Source organism: Dasypus novemcinctus, chromosome 18 (assembly GCF_030445035.2).
Source record: "Dasypus novemcinctus isolate mDasNov1 chromosome 18, mDasNov1.1.hap2, whole genome shotgun sequence".
Lineage (NCBI taxonomy): Eukaryota > Metazoa > Chordata > Mammalia > Cingulata > Dasypodidae > Dasypus > Dasypus novemcinctus.
In genome coordinates this window covers 65,360,729-65,379,687 of record NC_080690.1, presented here as the reverse complement: position 1 = coordinate 65,379,687, position 18,959 = coordinate 65,360,729, and the positions used below count along the sequence as shown (strand labels likewise).

Below are 18,959 nucleotides of genomic sequence, written 5' to 3'. Positions count from 1 at the left end.
GCTGGGGCCCGCCCCCCCAGGGCCTGGCCCCGGACCCGGGAAAGCGGCTGGCCCTTTCTGAGCCCGTTTCCGCCCTGGCAGAGGCAGCACAGGAGGAGTGCCGGTCTCCGAGGACCGTCGGAGCCTTCTGGGAGGTGAGGCACCAAGTCACCCCTTGGCTCCAGGCCTGGTGGGCTGGGGTGGGAGAGCAGCTCTCAGCTTCGCGTCAAGGCTGGGAGACCTTTCAGGGGCATCCTGGGAAAAATGGGGCCCGAGGGGTGCCCGGGGCTCCCCCCAAGCCCCCCAGAGCCTCCTTCTGGACAAACCCCGGGGAAAACCCTGCATCCCCGGCTTCCAACTGGGAATAAACAGCTGGGCGACCTGCGGAGGCGCGGCCAGGGCCCTCGCCAGCTTCCTCCTGGCACCTCCCCCGCGGGGGCGGGCAGGGGAGAAGGGCGGCGGCTCCCCGCGCCCACCTCCCAGGGCGGCTCTGAGGACAAAGGCGCGGCGAGAGAAGAGATAAGCTCCCCGAAACCCAGGGAATCCGGAACCCGGAGCTGGGAGATCTGTCCCCGACCGCCCCCCCGCGCGAAAGTGAAACCGGGAAAATTCCCCCGGGATGTCCCCACGGGCCGTTCCCTGCCTCGGGGCTCGGCCTCTCCGTCTACCTGGGACCCAGCAGAGCGGGCCTCCAGCCCTCAGTTACTTCTGGATCTCAGAAGACATTCCTCTGTCCACAATTAAATCCGAGACCCACGAGATTGAGCCACCTGCCCCCAGTTAAAGCTGGAACCACAAGACAGACACGCCCCCAATCCCCAGTTCTACCTGATCCCAGTGGACAGAGCCCCCGGGCTCCATTCATTCTACTTGAGATCCTGGAAACAGAGCCCCCAGCCCCTAATTTTTCTGGAGCCCCGTAATCAGCCCCCCTTCCCTTGTTTCCAGGGGCCCAGGTATCAGCCTTCAGCTCTCAGAGATGCGGGGTTGGAGCCCCCAGGTCTTTCCCCTCGGATCGCCCCAACTCGTATCCTCGATCACCCAAGAACCCAAAGCCCGAGCTCCCCGTCCCTCTGGAGGACCACGATATCTGGACCCCTGCCCTCAATTCTCCCCAGGCCTCAGACGCCAAGCCGTGGGAGAAGGGGGAAAAGGGGTGTGTGCTCGCCTCCACATCACGGGCCTCCTGCTAGGAGGGGAGGTCCTGAGGAGGGGAGCGGGGACGGAACCCCAGATCCATATTAACTGATGGGCGAGGAGTGGGGCGGGGGAACGAAACCACCGGCAGACCTCGGGTTTAATCCTTTCGGTGTCAGGGCCTTGGGAAGGGGCGGGGGACCGAGAAGGCCAGCAAAGGGTGTGGGGTCGGGATTAATAAAGGGTCTTGGGGGGTGAGCTGGATGCAGACAGGAGGGGCTTCTGCTTTCAGAGAATGGGGTGTGTGGGGGTCGGAGTTGGTAGAGCAAACCAGGAAGGGGGCAGGAGAAGGGAGGCTCGGTGAGCTGGGGTGGGGTGAGGGGAGGTGCTCAGGCTGGAAGGTAGGGAAGGGAGGAGGGTCCACATGGGGGAGGGCACCCCGGGGTCGTCCGCGCTTTCTTACCGCTTTCCCGGGGAAGCAGCAGCAGCAGCAGCAGCAGCGGCAGCGTCCGCGACAATTTCGACGGCGAGAGGGGCCCGGCCCGGGCCATGGAGGGCCCGGGGAGGGGCTGGGCCTGGACGAGGGTCCCCGGGTCACTGGGCACGCACCGATCGAGTGTGCGGGCGAGCAGGTGCCGGGGGGCCCCGGCTGCCAGCGGGTTCCCGCCGCGCTCTGCTCTCCGGGCTCCGCTAGCCGAGCTCGGCTCTCCAGGCTCTGCGCGGGGCGCCCGGGCCTCGGCTCCGACCACTCGGACTCGCTGACGTCACAGGACCTACAGGCTCCCTGCACCCTGCGGAGCCGCTCCCCGGCGCAGGCCCCGCCCCCTCCCAGGATTCTACACCGCGCGTCCCGGGGATCCTGACCCCGCCCCCTCGGGATCCTGCTCCCATCCCCCCGGATTCCGACCCGGTGCCCTCCCTGGAGCCCGCGCTCGCCCCTCCCCCAGAAGTCCAGTCCCGCCACCACGTGGTGTTCAAATCCCGCCCCTCCAGGGTTTTCTCCTGGCCTCTGCGAGCCCTCACCGCTCCCGCCCGCGCCCCGCACGCTCCCGCCCGCGCCCCGCACGCCCGGCTCGCGGGAGCTCGGTGGGGCCGGGTCTCGGCCTGGCCGGAATTCCTAAACCCACGCCCTCAGCCTCAGCCGAGGCCCCACCCCTCCACCCCGCAGCTGCCCCCCGGGGGGAAAGCCTCTGTGCGGCGGGGGCAGGCGCAGGTGCTCTTCCACTGCGGGGCAAAGAGGCCCCAAGGGCCCGCTCCCTGGCGCCCCGCCCCTTGGCCGAGACCCCTCCGCCACCGCTGTTGTCGTCCGTCGCCGGGGTTCCCGCGGCCCTGGGAGGGCGTCTCGGCAAAGCCTCGTCTCCGTCTAATCTGAGGGGCGCTGCGTCGTTCCTTTCCAGATTTCTCTCGGCCTCTGGGTCTCCCTCTCCGTCCCTGGATTTCTCTTCCTCCCTCTCCGCCTACTTCCTCTAACTCGCCGCGTCTGATTCCTGGTCTTTGTCTCTCCGTCTCTTTCGATGTCTCTTCCTGACCCAACTCTTCCGTGGGTCTCCCGCCCGCTCGCTCCCCGCGTCCCCCTTTCCTCTCCGGGCGCGCTGGGGCCGCGCCGCCGCCTTCCCGCGCCCGCCCGCCAGGGGGCAGCACAGACCAGCCCTGCGCTCCTCCCGCCCCGCCGCGCCGCCAGGCCGGGGCGGGGCTGGGGTCCGGCCTCCGCTCCCTGCCGGTCCCTCCCCGTGTCCTTGTCCCACTTCCCCTATCTCCCCAGCCTCCCGCCGTCGCTCGCGTCTTTGTGTCGGTCGCTCTGACTCGGCCCCTTTGTCTCTCCCTGGCGCCTCCGGCTCCTCCCCACCCCCACCTACCTCTTCACATTCCTTGGGCAGCCCGGGGAGCTGGCGAGGGCACCCGCCCCAGAGTAGTGGGGTGAGAGCTGGGGGCGGGACGCGGGAGGCTGAGGGAGAGGGTGCTGCCGAGGGCCTGAAAACCCCTCCACGGCGAGGAGGCCACCGATCAGCGCGGGGCGGGGGGAGGGGCGGCCCTGGGGCCTCCTTGCCTAGCAGTGGAGGGCCACCTGCGCCTGCCCATCCCTGCACACCTGAGCTCTCCAACCCTGGAGGGCAGAGCCTAGGTCTTGGCGACAACAATATTAATCAGTGTCTTAAGCACTTACTGCGCGCTGGGCACTGATCTAAGTGTGCTAGGGGTATTACCTCGAATCACCCACGGGGCACCTTAAGTGATCACACAATGGAGGCGTGGAGAGACTGTGGCCTGGCCGCAAATCAGAGTCAAAGAAGGGCAGATCAGGAGCTGCCACTGTTCTACACAGCTTCCTTGTCTTACTTAAATCCCTCACAAGAATCCCGTGAAGGGGACACTGTTAGGATCCTCATTTTACTGAAAAATAAACGGAGGCATGGAATGGTTATATGCCCCAAGACACGGCCAGGACTTAGCAGGCTGGGATTTGAACCCAGAACTCTAGCCTACATCACCTCCAGATGACAGGCATCTCAGGCTTGGCGCAGCCTGGTGTGAGGTCAGCGGTCCTTCTCTCCCTCATCTGGGGCCAGGCTGGTGGGCCAGGACCTCTGGGCTTTAGTGCCAGCCTTGCCACTAACTTGCTTTGCAACCACCAACCACCGCAAGTCCTGGCCCATCCTGGAATCCTGTTTGTCCCTTGAGCAAAAGAACTGGTCCCCAGGACACTTCTTCCAGGAAGGCCTCCTAGCACCCCCCTTCTCCTGACCTGTGAATCCTGGCTATTTTCCGTGGGCAGGGGTGTGTCTGGAAGGGGAGCTCCCGGAGCAGGGGCTGGGCACTTGATCCCACTCTTAAGGGGATATGTGTAAGGCTGGGCACTGCCGTGTTTGTTGACAAATGACTGGGTGGGTCCCCTGCCCAGGGAGTCAGCTTCCAGGGTCAAGGAGTCCCAGAGGCAGCACTTCACTCAAGAGCTGTAACCACTGGTTGGCAGGGATGCAGGGCCAAAGGCTCCTGATGGATGGGTGGAGTGGGCGCCAAGTGCTTTATCTGCCCAGCAGCCTCCCTCCCTTCTGGAAGCAACTCCCGAAGATTTCCCCATAGTGAACCTTCTGGTGCAGAGTGAGCCTGACCCTGGTCTGGCCAACCAATCAGGGCATTCTGTGGCCCTAGGACCCCTTCCTGACCAATGACAATTAGCCCCGAGACTTCTTTTAGAACTAAGGGGGAAGGGACACCCTCTTTCCTTGGAGTAAGGTAGAAATTCAGTGCTGTGGGCGTCACCTGAGACAACAGACCCTGCCCATGCCTGGAGGACAGCAGTGTGGAGAGATGGGAAAGGACAGCTTTCCGGTGAGACTATTTGAGCCTCTGGATCCAGCTCTACCTGAAGCCAGTAAGTCCTTCAACTTCCTGGATATTATATGAGGGAATATATTCCCTTTTCACCGACACCAATATTTGACTTCGGTTTTTTGTTTGTTTGTTTGTTTTTTGTCATTTGCAACCAAATACCTCCTCACTAATGAAATCTATGAATCCAGAAGAAGCACAGATTCCTGGAAAGTTTCAACGGCAGAGAAAAGGGGGTGGCAAGTTTTCAGAGTCTTTCAGCATGTCCCGGCCTTGCAGGACAGGTGAGTTGCTTATAACGGGGGAGGTGGGGATGGGCATTCCAGGTTAGGGGGATAGCAGTCAGGAAGGCACAAGGAGAATGGACATGTCGGGGTGTGGGAGGCGCACAGCTTGGAAGGTCCCAAAGGCCAAGATGAAGGGACGGCACCTGCTCCGGGAGCACTGGGGAGCTGCGGAAGGATGATGAGCAAGGAGGGTTTACTCCAAACTTGCCTTGATTTCCTAGAGTCTGGGATGCTAGGGTTTGCTCCTCCCCGCTCCCTTCTCCTTCCCCCAGGCCCCTGACCAAGGTGGGAGGAGGGGTGGGACCTAAGAGGGCCTGGGCTGTCATCTCTATGTAAAATGTCTTTATGCAAATATGCGCTGGGACCCTCCCCTCATTAACTCGGGTACCAGGTGCAGGAAGGAGAACCCCTTCCTCCCTCAGGTCCACTTTCTCCTGTCCCCTGAGCCACCTGTCAACTTGCCCTCTACCTCCCCAGATCTCCCCAGGCCTCTGCCTTTCGGATGGTGCCTCTCTCCACCTTGGTCCTTTTTCTGGACCAAGAGACCCTTTTCCGCCTTTCTCTCTGTGCCTCCATTTCCCTGGGGTAATAATCGTGATACTTAACGTGTCCTGAAGACTTCCTGTGTAGGGCCAGGCATGGTTCTAGGCACTGCCCACGGATCACCCTATGATCCTATGGCTGCATTTCTTTAAAAAAGAATATTCTCTTCTGCTATGTAGAGAACAAGAGAACCAAACAAACAAGGAGACAGACAAGACTAAGGATGGATACGGAGGAAGCAGCTCGTGAGACCTTTAGACACATTAAGAATTTAAGCTGAACACAGAAGGGGACAAAGGAAGGGCCGAGTTAGCCCCAAATACCCACACCGGTCAGAGCGTTCTGGCCAGTCCCCGTAGCTGACACCTACTCTGCTCTCTGAAACCTGTGCCCAAGGCTCCCAGTAAAAAGCCATGGCAGGTTATCACCCAGGTACAGTCGCGGACAGGTGCACCTGCTCCCCCACCCACTCCAGACCTCGAAACCTCACCGTCCATGGGGAGGTAGATAGCGAGGGAGAGAGGACCTGGGGACCTGCATACCCCAGAACTCAGGGATCGGGGCCCTTCGTTTGCACCCAGCTCTACATGCGTTACCCTGCCCCATCTCTTTTCTCGCCATTTGTTTGAAATGGACTCAGTACACCTATGGGCTGTGAGCACCTTCCTCTGGCCCGGGTGCCCTTCAGCTGTGGGATTCTGGGGTGTGCTGGGAGGCTCCCCAGCATCACGCCAAGTCCTCGCCACGACAGCTCCCACGCCGCCCATTCTGAGGTCCACTAACCTGAGGTCAGAGAGGCGAAGTCGCTTGAGAGGCCACAGTGGCTGCCCCCTCCGGGCCAGAAGGTCATTTCTCTTCATTTGATGGGCAAGAACCAAAGGTCACCCCCACTTTCTGAGCTCCTTCTTTCAACATTTTCCTCTCCCTTTGCACTTGTAATTTCGTCTCTGAATTCCAAGTCTCTGTTTCTTTGTCTCATGTTGTCTACCTGCCTTTCTCCCTAAATCTATTCACCTGTCTCCCCCAAATCTTTCTGTCTCTTTCTCTGAGCTTCCCTGGCTGGACCTCTTGCCTCTCCCCTGAGTCTCTCCCAAGCCCCCCACCCCAAATCCCTCTTCTTCTGTCCAGGTCAGTTTGCTAGCTGGCCTCGCTCTCCGTGGCTGTCTTCTCTCTGCCCCGGGTCCCTCCCCGGGGAATCCTTGGCTGCAAGAACCATTCCTTCCCTTCCCTGATTCCACCAGCTCTGCAGCTCAGCCTGAGCTCTTCCTCCAGCTTTTCCTCTTCCACAGCTGCAATTCCCTCTGGGGCTCCAGCAAGAGAGACCGGAACTTTCACTGAAGGGGACAGCACCCCGCCCCCCCAGCAGGGACTGTTCCTTTGGGCAACGCCCTCCGGACCCCCCGATGTCTTTCTCTTCCCCCCTCAGCCAGCTGAGTCACCCTCGGCTCGCTCCTGTTCTTTTCTCCTTGACATCAGTCTTCTCCCCAGGTCTTGCAAGGAGGCAGCTGGGGGGAGGGGGCAGCTGGGAGGGGCGCATCACCTGCACCCCCCTCTTCCCGCTCCCCTCCCTGCCGTGGTGGCCACAGGATGGCGTTGATGTGACAGACGGCATTTATTCCAGACTCCAGTGTCCACAGGCGGGGGCGGGGGCGGGGATCCAGTGTCAGACTATGCAGCAGGGAGGCAGGTGGGGGGACCAGCAGGGGAGGCAGGAGGTAAAAATAGCCCGAGCCCGCGACCCTCGGAGCCTGGTCCCAGGCCGGGCGCTGGGCCGGGCTCCAGGAGCTATTCTGGGGCCTGGGAGAGCGTCTCCCCACCCCCGCAGGCCGCTGCTGTGGTCCCTGCCCAGCTAGGCAGGCGCAGGAAGGAAGGGAGGGCCTGCGGGGGGGGGGGGGTGGGCGCAGGGGGGCGTGACTGCGGCTGCTTCTCGGATGCCGGCGCCGGGTCGGTGACGCTCTGGAAGGTCCTCGGGCTCAGCACTGGGAGGAGATGGAGAGGGTCAGCCTCTGCCCATGTGGCCCCAGGAGTCCCCTCTCCTCGGGTGCCTGGGGGGCCCTCACCCACCTCGTCCCCAAAGGTCCCCCTGGCTCCTCTGGAGGCGCCTCCCACGAGAAGGCCGGCCTGCTCCGGCCGCTCTGACCCTGAGTGGCTCAGCTCTGGCTCCCCAGGGGGCCTGCGGGGAGGAGGCAGTGGTCAGAGGGGGTCATGGCTGGGGAGGGACGGAGGGGGGGCCGTGCGGGGTGGGGGTGGGCTTGGGGAGGGGTGGGGATGGATGGGCGATGGGGGTGGGAATGGAGTTGCAGATGCTGTTTTTGGTTGGAGAGGATCACGGGGGCGGGGGGGGGCGCTTTGGGAAGGGATTTGGGGACGGGGATGGGGTGGTTTTAGGTTGGGGATGTGGCTGGGGAAGGGGTTGGGGTTGGCTGGTGATAGTTTGGGGCTGGGGAGGAAGGTGGAGTTAGGGGGACTGGAGTCGGAGGAGACCCGGTGGGGTTGACCTGGGTTTGGGTGGAGCTGGGGTGGCTGCGGGTCTTTGGGGGTTGTAGCGGGGAGGGATGCAGTAGGGGATGGGGACGGGGTTGAGGATGGTTTTGTACCAGCTTTGGGGATGGGGTTCCCTTGTGGCTGGAGTTGGGGAGGTGGTTGGGGTAGAGGACACGGTGGGGTCGAGGGCCCCGATGTGCTGGGTTTTGGGGTTGAGGTTGAGGCTGAGGTCGGGGGTGGAGCGCGGGGCGGGGGCGGGTCAGCGAGGGGCTGCAGGTGACTCACGGAGCCCCCTTCTCCCCCCGCCGGCAGCAGCCGGGGCGCCCCTTGCGCCTCATGCAGTAGAAGGCGGCGACGACGAGGAGCAGCAGGCCCACGCTCACGGCCACGGCCATGACGGCCACCCCCGCCTGGGCGGTCTGGGGAGCCACTGCGGGGACAGGACGGGGGAGGAGGGGGTCAGCCCGCCAGGCTCCGCCCATCCCCCTCCCAGCTCCGCCCCCCCCCCATGCCGTCACCCACCGGTGCCGAAGTGGAAGACGTGCCGGCTGCTCCCGTGGAGGTTGTAGGCCTCACAGGAGACGCCGTCGCGGCTCAGGGCCCCGGTCACCTTCAGGGTCAGGGCGCTGCTCACCCAGCCCTGCCCCCCGGGGGCTGGCTCTGCCGGCTGTGGGGGCTTGGGTCAGGCCCGGGCCCCCGGGGGTCAAGGGCTGGGGGGGGAGGGTAGAGGTGTAGGTGGGCGCGTGCCTGGGGAGATGACGGGGCAGGGTCCCAAGGGATTTGGGGGGGGGGGGCCTGGGTTCCAGAAGGGTCGGGGTGGACTGGGAGAGGGGTGGCCCTTACGCTGCCGCCCGCTTGGCTCCAGCGGAATTTGGGCTCTGGGTAACCGCGGGCAGAGCAGATGAGCTTGGCCTCGTCTCCCTCCATCCAGCCGCCCTCTGCCTTGGGCTGGGTGGTCTCCGGCCTTAATTCTGGCAATCCTGCAGGTGGTGGTGGGGGGACAAGGTGAGAGGGAGGCACTCGGGGTGCAGGGGAGGGGACGGAGAAAGATGAGACGCCAGGAGCTCACCCTCTTTGCCCTGCGTGCCCCCCCCCACGGTCCCCATCCAGACCTTACCCTCCCACCAGCCCCAAACCTTGGACCAGCAGCTGGAAGCTCTGGGTGCGGCTGAGGAGGGGCACGGTGGGCAGGGAGGCCTCGCAGACGTAGGTGCCCGCGGAATCGAAGGTGACGGAGCTGAGCGGGAGCACTGGGCCGTTCCCCAGGGGCACAGCGTCCTGGGCGGGGTGGGAAGGGGGGGCATGAGAGCCGGGGGAGGTCGACCCAAGGGGAGGGGGTGTGAGCCCCGGGGTCCCAGGGCTCCTCTGCCCCTCACCTTGGTCCAGCGAAGGGTAGGGGCGGGCAGGCCTCGCACGGAGCAGTTCACGGCTGCGCTGCTGCTCAGGTTCAGGGAAAGCTCCTCCCCGGCACTGAGCGTGAGGGGGTCCAGGTCTGGGGGGGTGGGGAAGAGGCTGTCACGGCCCCCAGCCCCTCTCCCACTCAGCTAGGGGCTCCCCAGGGCTGTGGCGGCGGGGGTGGGTGGGGACTTAACCGGACAGTCCTAAGCAGAGGCCGGCAAGGGCTCGCCCCCGTTCTTCCCACCTCTGGAAAATCAGACTACAGCAGTCAAGCTCCAACTCCAGGCCCCCTCGGCCGCTTTCTCCAGAGCTGAACTCAGGGGCAGCGGCTAGCCTTCCTCTTTCGGTCTCCCTGTTGCTCCAGCCCGAACACTTGCCTTCTAAGTGCCTTATCTGCTCTGCCTCCAAAACAGATCCTCCTCCTCGCCACCTCTGACCCCACAGCTGCCCGGCCCAGTCACCTCTTTTGTGGTCTCCCTGCTGCCACCATGTCCTGTCAAGTCCATCTTTTCGTCCAATAGCCAGAGGAAGCTTTTCAAGACACACACCGGTCAGCCCTCCCCTCTGCTTACTATCCTGCAGTGGCTCCCCAGTGCCCTCAGTATCAAGGCTAAATTCCTTGCTACATGCCTGGTCTGGCCCCTGCTACCTCCTTGGCTTCATCGCCCGCCCTTCTCCTTGCCCACTAAGCTGCAGCCACCCTGCTCTCTTGCTGCCCTTCACAAGGATGCCAAATCCTGCCTTGGGGCCGCGGCGGCTCCCTCTGCCAGGCATGCTCTTCCGGCTCTGCGCCATTCTCTGGTTCCATGCTCAGGGGTCCCCTTCTCAGAAAGGCCTGCCTGACCCCGTTGTGGACAGCCAGGACCTCGGGACTTACTCCCCCGGCTGCTGAGAAGGCTGTCAGCTGTCAGCCCTCAGCTGTCCACTTTTCTGGGCCCTGCCGGGTCGCAGAGCGCCTGGCCCGAGGTCACGCCCCCTCCCCGGGGCAGCTCATAGTCAATGACTGGTTGACATGGGGGTAGAAAGGCCAGCCGCTTTGTCCCAGCGGGGGCGGCTCTGCAGGGCCGTCTCAGCTTCCGAGTGCCCCGTGGGGCCAGCTGAGGCCTTCTCGAGACAGCATCAAGCCCCAGCTTCTCCCTCTGCCCGGTCCTGCTTCCTTCGCCCCCCTCCCCACTTTAGGTGTCGATCCCAAAGTACTCCCCGGTAAATGTTCTACTTGCAGATCTCCAAATCGGAATCTGTGTCCTGGGGGACGCGGCCTGCAGCACCCTCCATCTACAATAATCTCTGTCCCCACCTCCCCAACAACTCCGCCCTCCCCATGCCCAGCCCTGTCCCTGGAGGTGCCCTTATTGCCACCGAAAGTGTCTCCTTCAGCATTTGCCACCTGTCTCCCTTCATATACTGGGGTCTCTGGAAAGGCGAACACTGGGCTATCGTGTTCACAGACGTTCTCCAACATCTGGCTCAGGATCTGGTTCCAGGAAGGGGTGTGTTAGGAGTCCCAACAGGAAACAGCCCTTGCACAGGGCTCGACTAAAAAGTGGACTAAAAAGATTTCTTAGAAGGATCCAAAGGATTGGCAGGAAATCGATGGTAGACAGGACAGTGTGGGAATGAGGCGCAGAGCTGGGGATGTGATGAGGAGGCAGCTTCGACTGGGGAGAAGGGTCAGCTGGAGGGGAAGTGGCCAAGTACACAGGTGGACATCAGGCCTTGGAGGCCAGCGTGAAACACGTGGGCTTCCCTCCTGGAGGTGCTGGGGAGCCATGGCAGGGGAGGGGCAGGTTTGCGTTTTAAAAGGAGCCCTCTGGCTGCCTTGGGTGGGGTGAGTGGGAGGGGGTGAGATGGGGTGCAGAGGGGAAGGAGCCCTTGAACTGGGGCAGGGAATGCCTAGAAATGGAGAGAAAGGGAGGGAGGCAGAATATTCAGGGTGATGGGCTGGTGCAGGCCGGGGGCGGGCCGAGGGGGCTGCTGAGGGCCCCTCGCGTGCTCGCCTCCCTCCCCAGGTCTCTCACAGGCCACGCGCAGCTCCCGGGTCTGGGAGAGCTGGGCGTCCTCGGCCGCGTCGTAGTCCTCCACCCTGCAGCCGTAGGTGCCGCTCTGGCTCCGCTGCACCCGCTCCAGCGTCAGGTTCCCGTCAAGGTTTGTGTTCAGCACCGTCTCCTGCTGCTCCTGGGGGCCAGGGGCAAGGAGCCAGCGTCAGGGGAGACACGGCCCCGCAGGGCCAGGGGCCGTCCCAGGCCCAGCCGCATGTCCTGGTAGGTCAAGGGTCACCAGATCAGTATCGGGTGGCATCAGCACCCACTCGCGGAAGGGGCCAAGGGTCCTGCCGGGTCAGGGGTCACCCAAGTCGGGTGTCCTGCTAAGCAGGATTCTCTCAAATTAGAGGGCAGAGGTCCTGTTCGCTCCTGATCGGCCCGGACGGGTGCTTTGCTAAGCCAGGGGCCCTCCACGTCAAGCGCTGGACCCTAGCGTGGTGGGGACGTCACAGAGGCCTGGGGCCGTGGGTTCCCCACGGGCGATAGGTCGGGTCACCTGAAAGCGGAAGAACGTGTACTCCGGGCTGGGGCTGCCGTCCCCTCGGCACAGCAGCTGCACAGAGTCGCCCTCGCGCACCCAGCCATCCGTGGTGGACGGACTGCCCACCCAGAACTGCACGTGCTCCGTGGGATCTGCGGGCAAGGGCAGAGGACACCAGAGGTCAGAGGTCAAAGGAGTAGGGCAGGGTAGGGTCACGGAGACGGCAAGGGATGGTCAGAGGTCACATGTTGGGAGGCTCACGTTCATGGGAAATCTGAAAGCAAGGAGCAGAGGTAAGAGGTTGGGAGGAGCAGAGGATTCAGGGCAAGGGTCAGAGGTCAGTGTGGATGAAGGTCACTGTGACATCATATCAGGATCCAATTCAGAGTGAGCACGAAGAGGGCACTGCAGAGCCTTCAGTCCTAAAACTTGGAGGGGCTTGGGGTGCTACGGTGGCGGGGTCAGAGTTCGGAGGTCAGAGGCCAGCAGCACACCTTTCAGTGTGAGGCGGGGGGTTCGAGGTCAATGTGAACCACAGGCTGACCTGCGGCGTGAGGTCAGGGGTCGGGGCAGTGCGGACTCACAGTGCAGGGTGAGGCCGAAGGCTGGGCCGTCCAGGCGGCCGTGCCCGTTGTCGGGCAGCTCGTAGTGGGCGGCACAGTGGAAGCGGGCGTCGCGGTCGGCCTTGCGCAGCCGCAGGTAGAGGGTGCTGGTGAGGGACAGCAGGCCCGAGGCCTCGCGGACCGTGCGGATGCTCATGTAGCCCTCTGGGGGGACACGGAGCAGGCGGTCAGCCGGCCCCCCGCCCCCACCCCCGTGCGCGCACCGGGCCCAGCGCTCACCCTTGTTCACCTCCAGGGGCACCTCCAGGCGCTGCTGGTTCCGATACCACGTGATCTGGGGGGCGGGGTTCCCATTCCGGCTGAAGCAGGTGGCGATCTGGGGACAGGCAGGCGCGGCCTTGGGCTTTGAACGTCCCCAAGCCCCTCTTCCCTCAGGACTCTGCTCAATCAGACCCAACCCCGGGTGTCTCCAGGACCAGGAACGCGGAGGCCCAGCCCCTCCCCCCAGACCCAGGGGTCCAGGCCCCAGCCCCTCCTCCCCAGACCCAGGGGTCTAGGCCTCAGCCCCCTCCTCCCTCAGATCCAGGAGCCCAGACCCCAGCTCCCTCTTCCCCCAGACCAGGGGTCCAGGCCCGAACCCCCTCCTCCCTCAGACCCAGGAGTCCAGGCCCCAGCCCCTCCTCCCTCAGACCCAGGGGTCCAGGCCCCAGCCCCCTCCCCCTCAGACCAGGGGTCCAGGCCCGAACCCCCTCTTCCCTCAGACCCAGGAGTCCAGGCCCCAGCCCCTCCTCCCCCAGACCCAGGGGTCCAGGCCCCAGCCCCCTCTCCCTCAGACCCACGAGTCCAGGCCCCAGCCCCCTCCCCCTCAGACCAGGGGTCCAGGCCCGAACCCTCTCCTCCCTCAGACCCAGGAGTCCAGGCCCTAGCCCCCTCCTCCCTCAGACCCAGGGGTCTAGGCCTCAGCCCCCTCCTCCCTCAGATCCAGGAGCCCAGACCCCAGCTCCCTCTTCCCCCAGACCAGGGGTCCAGGCCCCAGTGCCCTCCTCCCTCAGACCAGGGGTCCAGGCCCCAGCCCCCTCCCCCTCAGACCCAGGAGTCCAGGCCCCAGCCCCCTCCCCCTCAGACCAGGGGTCCAGGCCCGAACCCCCTCCTCCCTCAGACCAGGGGTCCAGGCCCCAGTCCCCTCCTCCCTCAGACCCAGGGGTCCAGGCCCTCCTCCCCCAGAATCTTGGAATCACCCCGCCCCCCCCAAGGTACCTCCTGGGCAAAGTCTTCTATCACAGACAGCGTCCCCTTGTTGGGGAGGACCTCCGTGGTCTCTGGTTTGGCTGCGGGGAAGGCATCACGTCAGGAGCCCCTTCCCTGGGTCCTCGCCCCCCTCCCTCCACCCCGGGGTAACCCGGGGACACTCACCATACACTCGGAGCCGCGCGGTGGCCTCCGCAGTGCCCGCGGCCCCGGCCCTCACCACGCACACGTAGTCGCGCTCGTCGCCCACCTGGGCCTCGGCCAGCACCAGGCGCCCCCGGGGGTCCAGCTGGTACGGGGGGCTGCGGCCCTGGGCGCTGAGCACCGTGCCCTGGCGCTCGGAGCCCTGCAGCTCCGCCTCGGCCAGGAGGTGGCGGGCCCCAGAGCGGTCCGTCTGCAGGGGGCAGGGGGCAGGGTTAGGGTCTGCAGGGGGCAGGGGGCCTAAGGGGCTGCCCAGCCGGCCTCCCTGCCCGTCTCACCCCAGCACCCGTTCTTTGCGCCCCTGCCTGTCTTCCTCCTGTTCTCTCTCTCTGGTCCCTCTCTCCCCTCTCTCCCCTCTCTCCCACCCCTGCTTCCCTATCCTCTCTTTTTGCCTTCTGTCTCCCCCTTCCCTCTTCTCACTCTGTTCCCATCCCTCTTTCCCCCTGTTCCTCCCTCTCCCACCCGCTCTCTCTCCCTCCTCTCCCTCCCTCTCTCTGTCTTTGGAGCTGCCCAGGCGCTCTCCCTTTCTGGATGCTTTGGCTCTGAACGATCGCTTCTCACTTCCCAGAAGCAGCGCTCTGAAGGATGTCATCCCAAGCCTCAGCGGAGCCCCGAGGACCTGGTTCAGTCCCTCCCCCCCGCCGGGCCTCAGTTGCCCCAGCTGTGAAATGGGGCTGCGCTCGGCAGGTGGCTAAGGGTCCTTCGGGTCACGAGGTCACGCTGGCCAGCCCCACCGCCCTGAAGCCCAGCTGGCAGCACTCACCAGGAACCATTCCAGCGTGAAATGGTCTTGGGCCCTGAAGGGGGTGCAGTCGAGGACCACGGGCTCCCCTCGCATCACCTCCACCAGGGGAGGCACCGAGACCTGCACCTCAGCCTGGGCACCTGCGGCGAGAGCAGCCGAGCTCACCCCCTCCTGGGGCCCCCAGCCCCCTCCCCGCTCAGACCCAGCAGTCTGGGCCTCTAGTCCCTCCTCTCTCAGATCAAGGACGCGGGTCCCCCAAAGCCACCCCAAGGGGCGGGTAGGGGGCTCTGGCGCCAGGCTGGGCAGGTCTGAGCCAGCCTGTCCCTCCCACATTCCTGAGACCTGCCCAGCCCTGTCCCCCCTCACCGCCCCCACACACCCCGCCTGCCTCAGCTCCAGGCCGCCGCAGCCCACACCTCGGCCCCCCGCTCCTGAGGAGGAGATGGAGTTCTAGAGGGACAGGCTGAGCGAAAGACACCCAGAGAGAGAGAAGGAGACATGGAGAGCTGGAGATGCCAGCGCGGAGGAAGAGGCTGGAGCCCAGGAGGAGAGACGCAGCCTGAGGTGGACTCCGACGAGGAGAGCACCGACTACCCCACCCAGCGGGCCAGGCCCTGCTGAGGTGCTGGAGGCAAAGGGATGAGCCAGCCCCGGCCCTGCCCTGGAGGGGCATTTAGTCGAGCAGGAGAGGCGAAGGAAGGCACACTTTTACCCCCAGGAAAATGCAATGGAGGTGGCCGGGGCCTGTGCAGCCCGGGGAAGGGGTCCTTAGCTCAGCGAGGAAAGGGAGATGGAAATGGTGAAGGCTCTGAGGCTCAGAAATATGGAGAGGAGTGATGGGGGGCTGGGGGGTAGGCTGAGGCAGGAGGGGACCCGGGACCCTGGACTCCTGGGGCTGAGGGGGGAGGGGACTGTGGTCCGGATTTTTTAGTCATGGGGGAGCTGCGGAAGGGGGCCTGGACTCCTGGGTCCTGGGATCCTAGCCCAATGAGCTGTTCTTGTCAGGAAACCAAGCTCTCTCACCCTCTGGGCTGGCATCAGTTCTCAATTCGGAGAACCTTCCTTTTCCCCGCCCAGCCGGGCCCGGCCCAGCCCAGCCCCGGGGGACCAACTCTCTGCCATGCTTATGCCCGAGGCCTGATTCCCAGGCCTTCACCTCTCACCCTGGTCGTCCCAGCCTGTCCTTAGGGCCAGTCTCTACCATTTCTCTGTCCCCGTTTCCAGCCCCCGGGGCCGCTTCCGTCCGGCCACCACGCAGGTGTGCGGGTCTGTCTGGGGCCCCGGGAAGGGGGCACTCGCAGTTGGAAGCGGTTTGTTCCGCTGTTACTGCCCAGGGCCAGTCCCCCAGCCTCTGGCCTGAGAGAGGCGGCTCTTTAGAGTCTGAGCTGTGACTCTAGTTGGGGAACCCACCATGTGGTTTCTAGCCACAGGGTCCCTAGCTACTCTTAGGGGGTCCCTGGTCCGCTAAGAACTTGAGAACCTTTGGTGGGGGGGCAGCCCTGGGGTGGTGGACTTCTGTAGCCTGGGGGAAGAGGTGGCTAGAGACCTGGAGTCTGACGGAGGAGGCTGGGGTCCCCGATTTGGGGGTCTGAGGGAGGAGGAGACCGGGGGCCCGGAGGGGGTTCACTCTCGGGTCGTCTCTCTCCGCTGCTGTGCTGTCCTCTGCTGCCCTGCCTGGCTGTCCCCAGGTCTCCATTGGGAGGGGTTCTTTCCAATGCTCCCATGCCCCAGGAAGGGCATGCGACCGGGGAAGCCCCCTTTCCCCCTTTCCCTCCCGGGGTCCCGCGGAGCCACTCCCCTCTCCCCCCTTTGAGCCCCGTTTTCAGTCCGAGCTCTACCTGGGTGCGCCCGCAGCAGGAGCGCCAGCAGCAGCAGCAGCCGCGGGGCCCCATGCGCGCCGGCCCGCGCGTCCGGGGGCTCCATGTTCGCGACGGCGGCGGCGACTGCCGCTCGGCGGCCGCGGCGCTGGGGAGAGAGGAGGCCCCGCCCCTGGGCGCCCCGCCCCGCCCGCCCGGCCCCCCTCGTCCCCCGAGCCCGGGCGCCCGGCCAGGACCTCCCACTGCCCAGAGCGGACCTCCCGGCCGCGGCAGCTGGCGCAGGGCTCCCTCTGCCCCCAAGCCCCTGCTCTCCGGCCCAGGCTGACCAGTGCCCGCGGCGGGGCACTGCCTAACGAGATGAGCAGGTGCCCTGGGCTGGGGCCTCATCGGGGACCCAGGATCCGGCTGCGCCTTCAGTCTGACCAGGGGCCTTGGGGACACGTTTCCACTAGGGCCGGTGGCCCGGGTTGGCCTCCTCCATTTGAACCAGCAGATCTGAGCACAACCGGTAGCCTGCACTGGCCTCTCCCAGGATAACCAGTGACCCCTAGCCTGACCTATGGCTGAGTCAGGCTCCTGCAGAATAACCAGCGAATCCATTTAATCAGCAGCCTGAGTCTGCCCAGTAACTCCCACCATGACCAGTGGCCCAGGACCACCTTGCCCAATATATTTCAGGAGGCCTTCCCTGGTGACCAGGGCTCTGGGCTGACCAGTGGCCTGGAACTGAACTAGTCCCACCTCATATCTAATGGCCTTCAAATCCCAATTCCACCTATTCCACTGTGGAGAGGGAGGGTTGGGGGCGCACTGGAGGGCTGCTGGGCGCTCTCTTGTTCTTTCCTTTAAGGCCCTCTCTTTACCACCACCCCCCACCCCAGGGAATCCCAGGAATGCCACCCCTCTTTCTCCCTCCTTCTCCGAGGCCCTTCCTCCCAGCTTTAGGGGGAGGGGCGGAGAAGCAGGCTGGCCGGAGCAGGTGAGTGGGGCAGGGGAGCAGGCCAGGGCACCCGGGGAGGCAGGAGGAGCCCACTCCTTGTCACCGCAGAGTTCCCAGGTCAGACAGGATGACAGGTCAGACTGCCACAAGCTCCTCACAACCGGCTCAGGTTGGGCTGCAACCGGTCCCCCCCACCCCACCCCAGTTGGCTGAGGGGAAGGGGGATGCCGGGAGAGGACTCTGATCAAACATGGTCCCTGGAGCCTGGGTTTGGCTCTGTTGGATGCAGTGTTCATCCTGGGAGGCATTGGTCAGCCTGGTCCAGGCTGCTTTACCCATTGGTCACAGAAATGATCAATTGTTATCCTGAGAAAGGTGACCTTTAAGTAGAGCTTCCTCCTCCAGGAAGCCCTCCCTCACCCCTCTGGGCTCCTCCAGACCCTTTCTGTCCCCCGTCCTAGCCTTGCCCACTCTAGATTGTCACTCTCTGGGGATAGGTCTCTCTCCCCCACTGGGCTGTGAGCCCCAGTAGGATGGGGCCGAGGCTGTTTCCATCATCGTGGTGGCCCCAGCACCACCCAGCACAGGGCCAGGCACAAAGCAGGCGCCCAGGGAAGGCCTGCAAGGCTGGATCTCAAGAGCACAGACCCCCACGTGCAAACCCCACCCGGCCTGGCTCATCACTAGACACACCACACGAACTGCTCCAGGACAAATGCAAGCACTCTCCCAGACAACCCCTGCTGCTCCCCGACACAGGCTCACACGCTGCCACCCCAGGCACCCACTCCCGGCTCTGCAGTCCCCGGCTTGTGCACCCGCTGCTGGGGGCTGAATGCTGGTCAGTGCCCTCTCATCAGCCTCCCCTTCCACCTTCCTCAAGAACCCAACCAGCTGAGGTTCTAGGTGAGGGACAAGGGATGCACAATGCACGGAGTGTGTACAGAGGAGGGAGCCAGAAATGTCAGCTCCAGCCCCTGGCAGACTTGCAGAAACCAGCACTGTGATGTCATCTGCCCTTGCTCCCTACAATTTATTCTCCACCAAACAGCCAGAGGGATCCTGTTAAAAGGTGAGTCAGCTCACATCACTCTTCTGCTCAGGAACCTCCTATAGCTCCCATCAGAGTAAAAGTGAAAGCTCCAAGGCTCCAAGGTCTCCAAGGCTCACAAATTCCTAGACCTGGTCCCCGTTACCAGACTGACTTCATCTCCCACTCTTTCCCCGTCGTTCACTCTCCTTTTGCGTGAGCAACCATCCTGTTCCTCCAGTGCACCAAGCATGGCCCAGCCTCAGGGCCTTTGCACCTGCTGCTTCCTCTTCTGGGATATTCTCCCGCCTCCTTCACCTGCTTCAAATCCTTACTCCAAAATCATCTCGGGAGAGAAGAGCAGAGCAGCTCCTGCTTATCCTAGCCATGCCCCCTCCTCATCTTATGATTAATTACTTTTACTGCTTGTCTTGTCCAGTAGAATATATGCTCCAAGAGAATGGTAACTTTGTTTTCTTCACCGGTGTCCAGAACGGTGCTTGGCACAGGGAGCAGCTGAGTAAATATTTGTGGAGTGAACTGAATTAACTCACCGACTCCATCCTTGCTATCATGTATCTTTATGTACGGATTTTGATTAGACAGCCTTATCTTTTCATACCACATGTGACGGTTAACTTTAAAATTAGTTCCCATTCTGAATACATGACATCCACATGGGTGAACCCTGAAGACATCGTGTTGCATGAAATAAACCAGATGCAAATGACAAA

General features: G+C 63.8%; 2 protein-coding genes and 1 long non-coding RNA gene across 5 annotated transcripts in view; 1 reads left to right on the top strand and 2 right to left on the bottom strand.

Moving 5' to 3' along the window:
* The window catches only part of NECTIN2 (nectin cell adhesion molecule 2), a 27,974-nt gene extending 26,276 nt beyond the window's left edge, over positions 1 to 1,698 (bottom strand). Inside the window, exon 1 of the mRNA XM_058280403.2 lies at positions 1,580 to 1,698. Coding sequence (XP_058136386.1) covers positions 1,580 to 1,667 — 88 coding nt within the window. The 5' untranslated portion in view covers positions 1,668 to 1,698. The remainder of the gene's footprint in view (positions 1 to 1,579) is intronic.
* Positions 1 to 18,959, top strand: part of LOC131274368 (uncharacterized) — a 19,273-nt gene extending 314 nt beyond the window's left edge. The window contains exons 2-5 of one of the 2 annotated variants that reach the window (XR_009181618.2): positions 82 to 134; positions 928 to 4,489; positions 4,638 to 4,730; positions 14,262 to 18,959. This is a non-coding gene — a long non-coding RNA (uncharacterized lncRNA). Of the gene's footprint in view, positions 1 to 81; positions 4,490 to 4,637; positions 4,731 to 14,261 lie in introns of both variants that reach the window. The other variant, XR_009181617.2, reaches the window with a different exon arrangement.
* Positions 6,870 to 16,389, bottom strand: BCAM (basal cell adhesion molecule (Lutheran blood group)). Of its 2 annotated transcripts, none has more exons than XR_009181615.2 (15): positions 16,277 to 16,389; positions 14,457 to 14,578; positions 13,658 to 13,886; positions 13,502 to 13,572; positions 12,524 to 12,620; positions 12,266 to 12,448; positions 11,697 to 11,833; positions 11,177 to 11,333; positions 9,137 to 9,252; positions 8,897 to 9,038; positions 8,604 to 8,740; positions 8,283 to 8,470; positions 8,046 to 8,190; positions 7,341 to 7,449; positions 6,870 to 7,255 (listed from the first exon to the last, which is right to left on the bottom strand). XR_009181615.2 is itself a non-coding variant. In XM_058280399.2 (15 exons), the coding sequence occupies exons 1-15, from the start codon at positions 16,359 to 16,361 to the stop codon at positions 7,250 to 7,252; spliced, it is 1,881 nt and encodes a 626-aa protein (XP_058136382.1). In that variant the 5' UTR covers positions 16,362 to 16,389; the 3' UTR covers positions 6,870 to 7,249. The 2 variants fall into 2 exon arrangements, 1 of the variants encoding a protein (XP_058136382.1); XM_058280399.2 differs by having other exon boundaries at positions 8,283 to 8,427.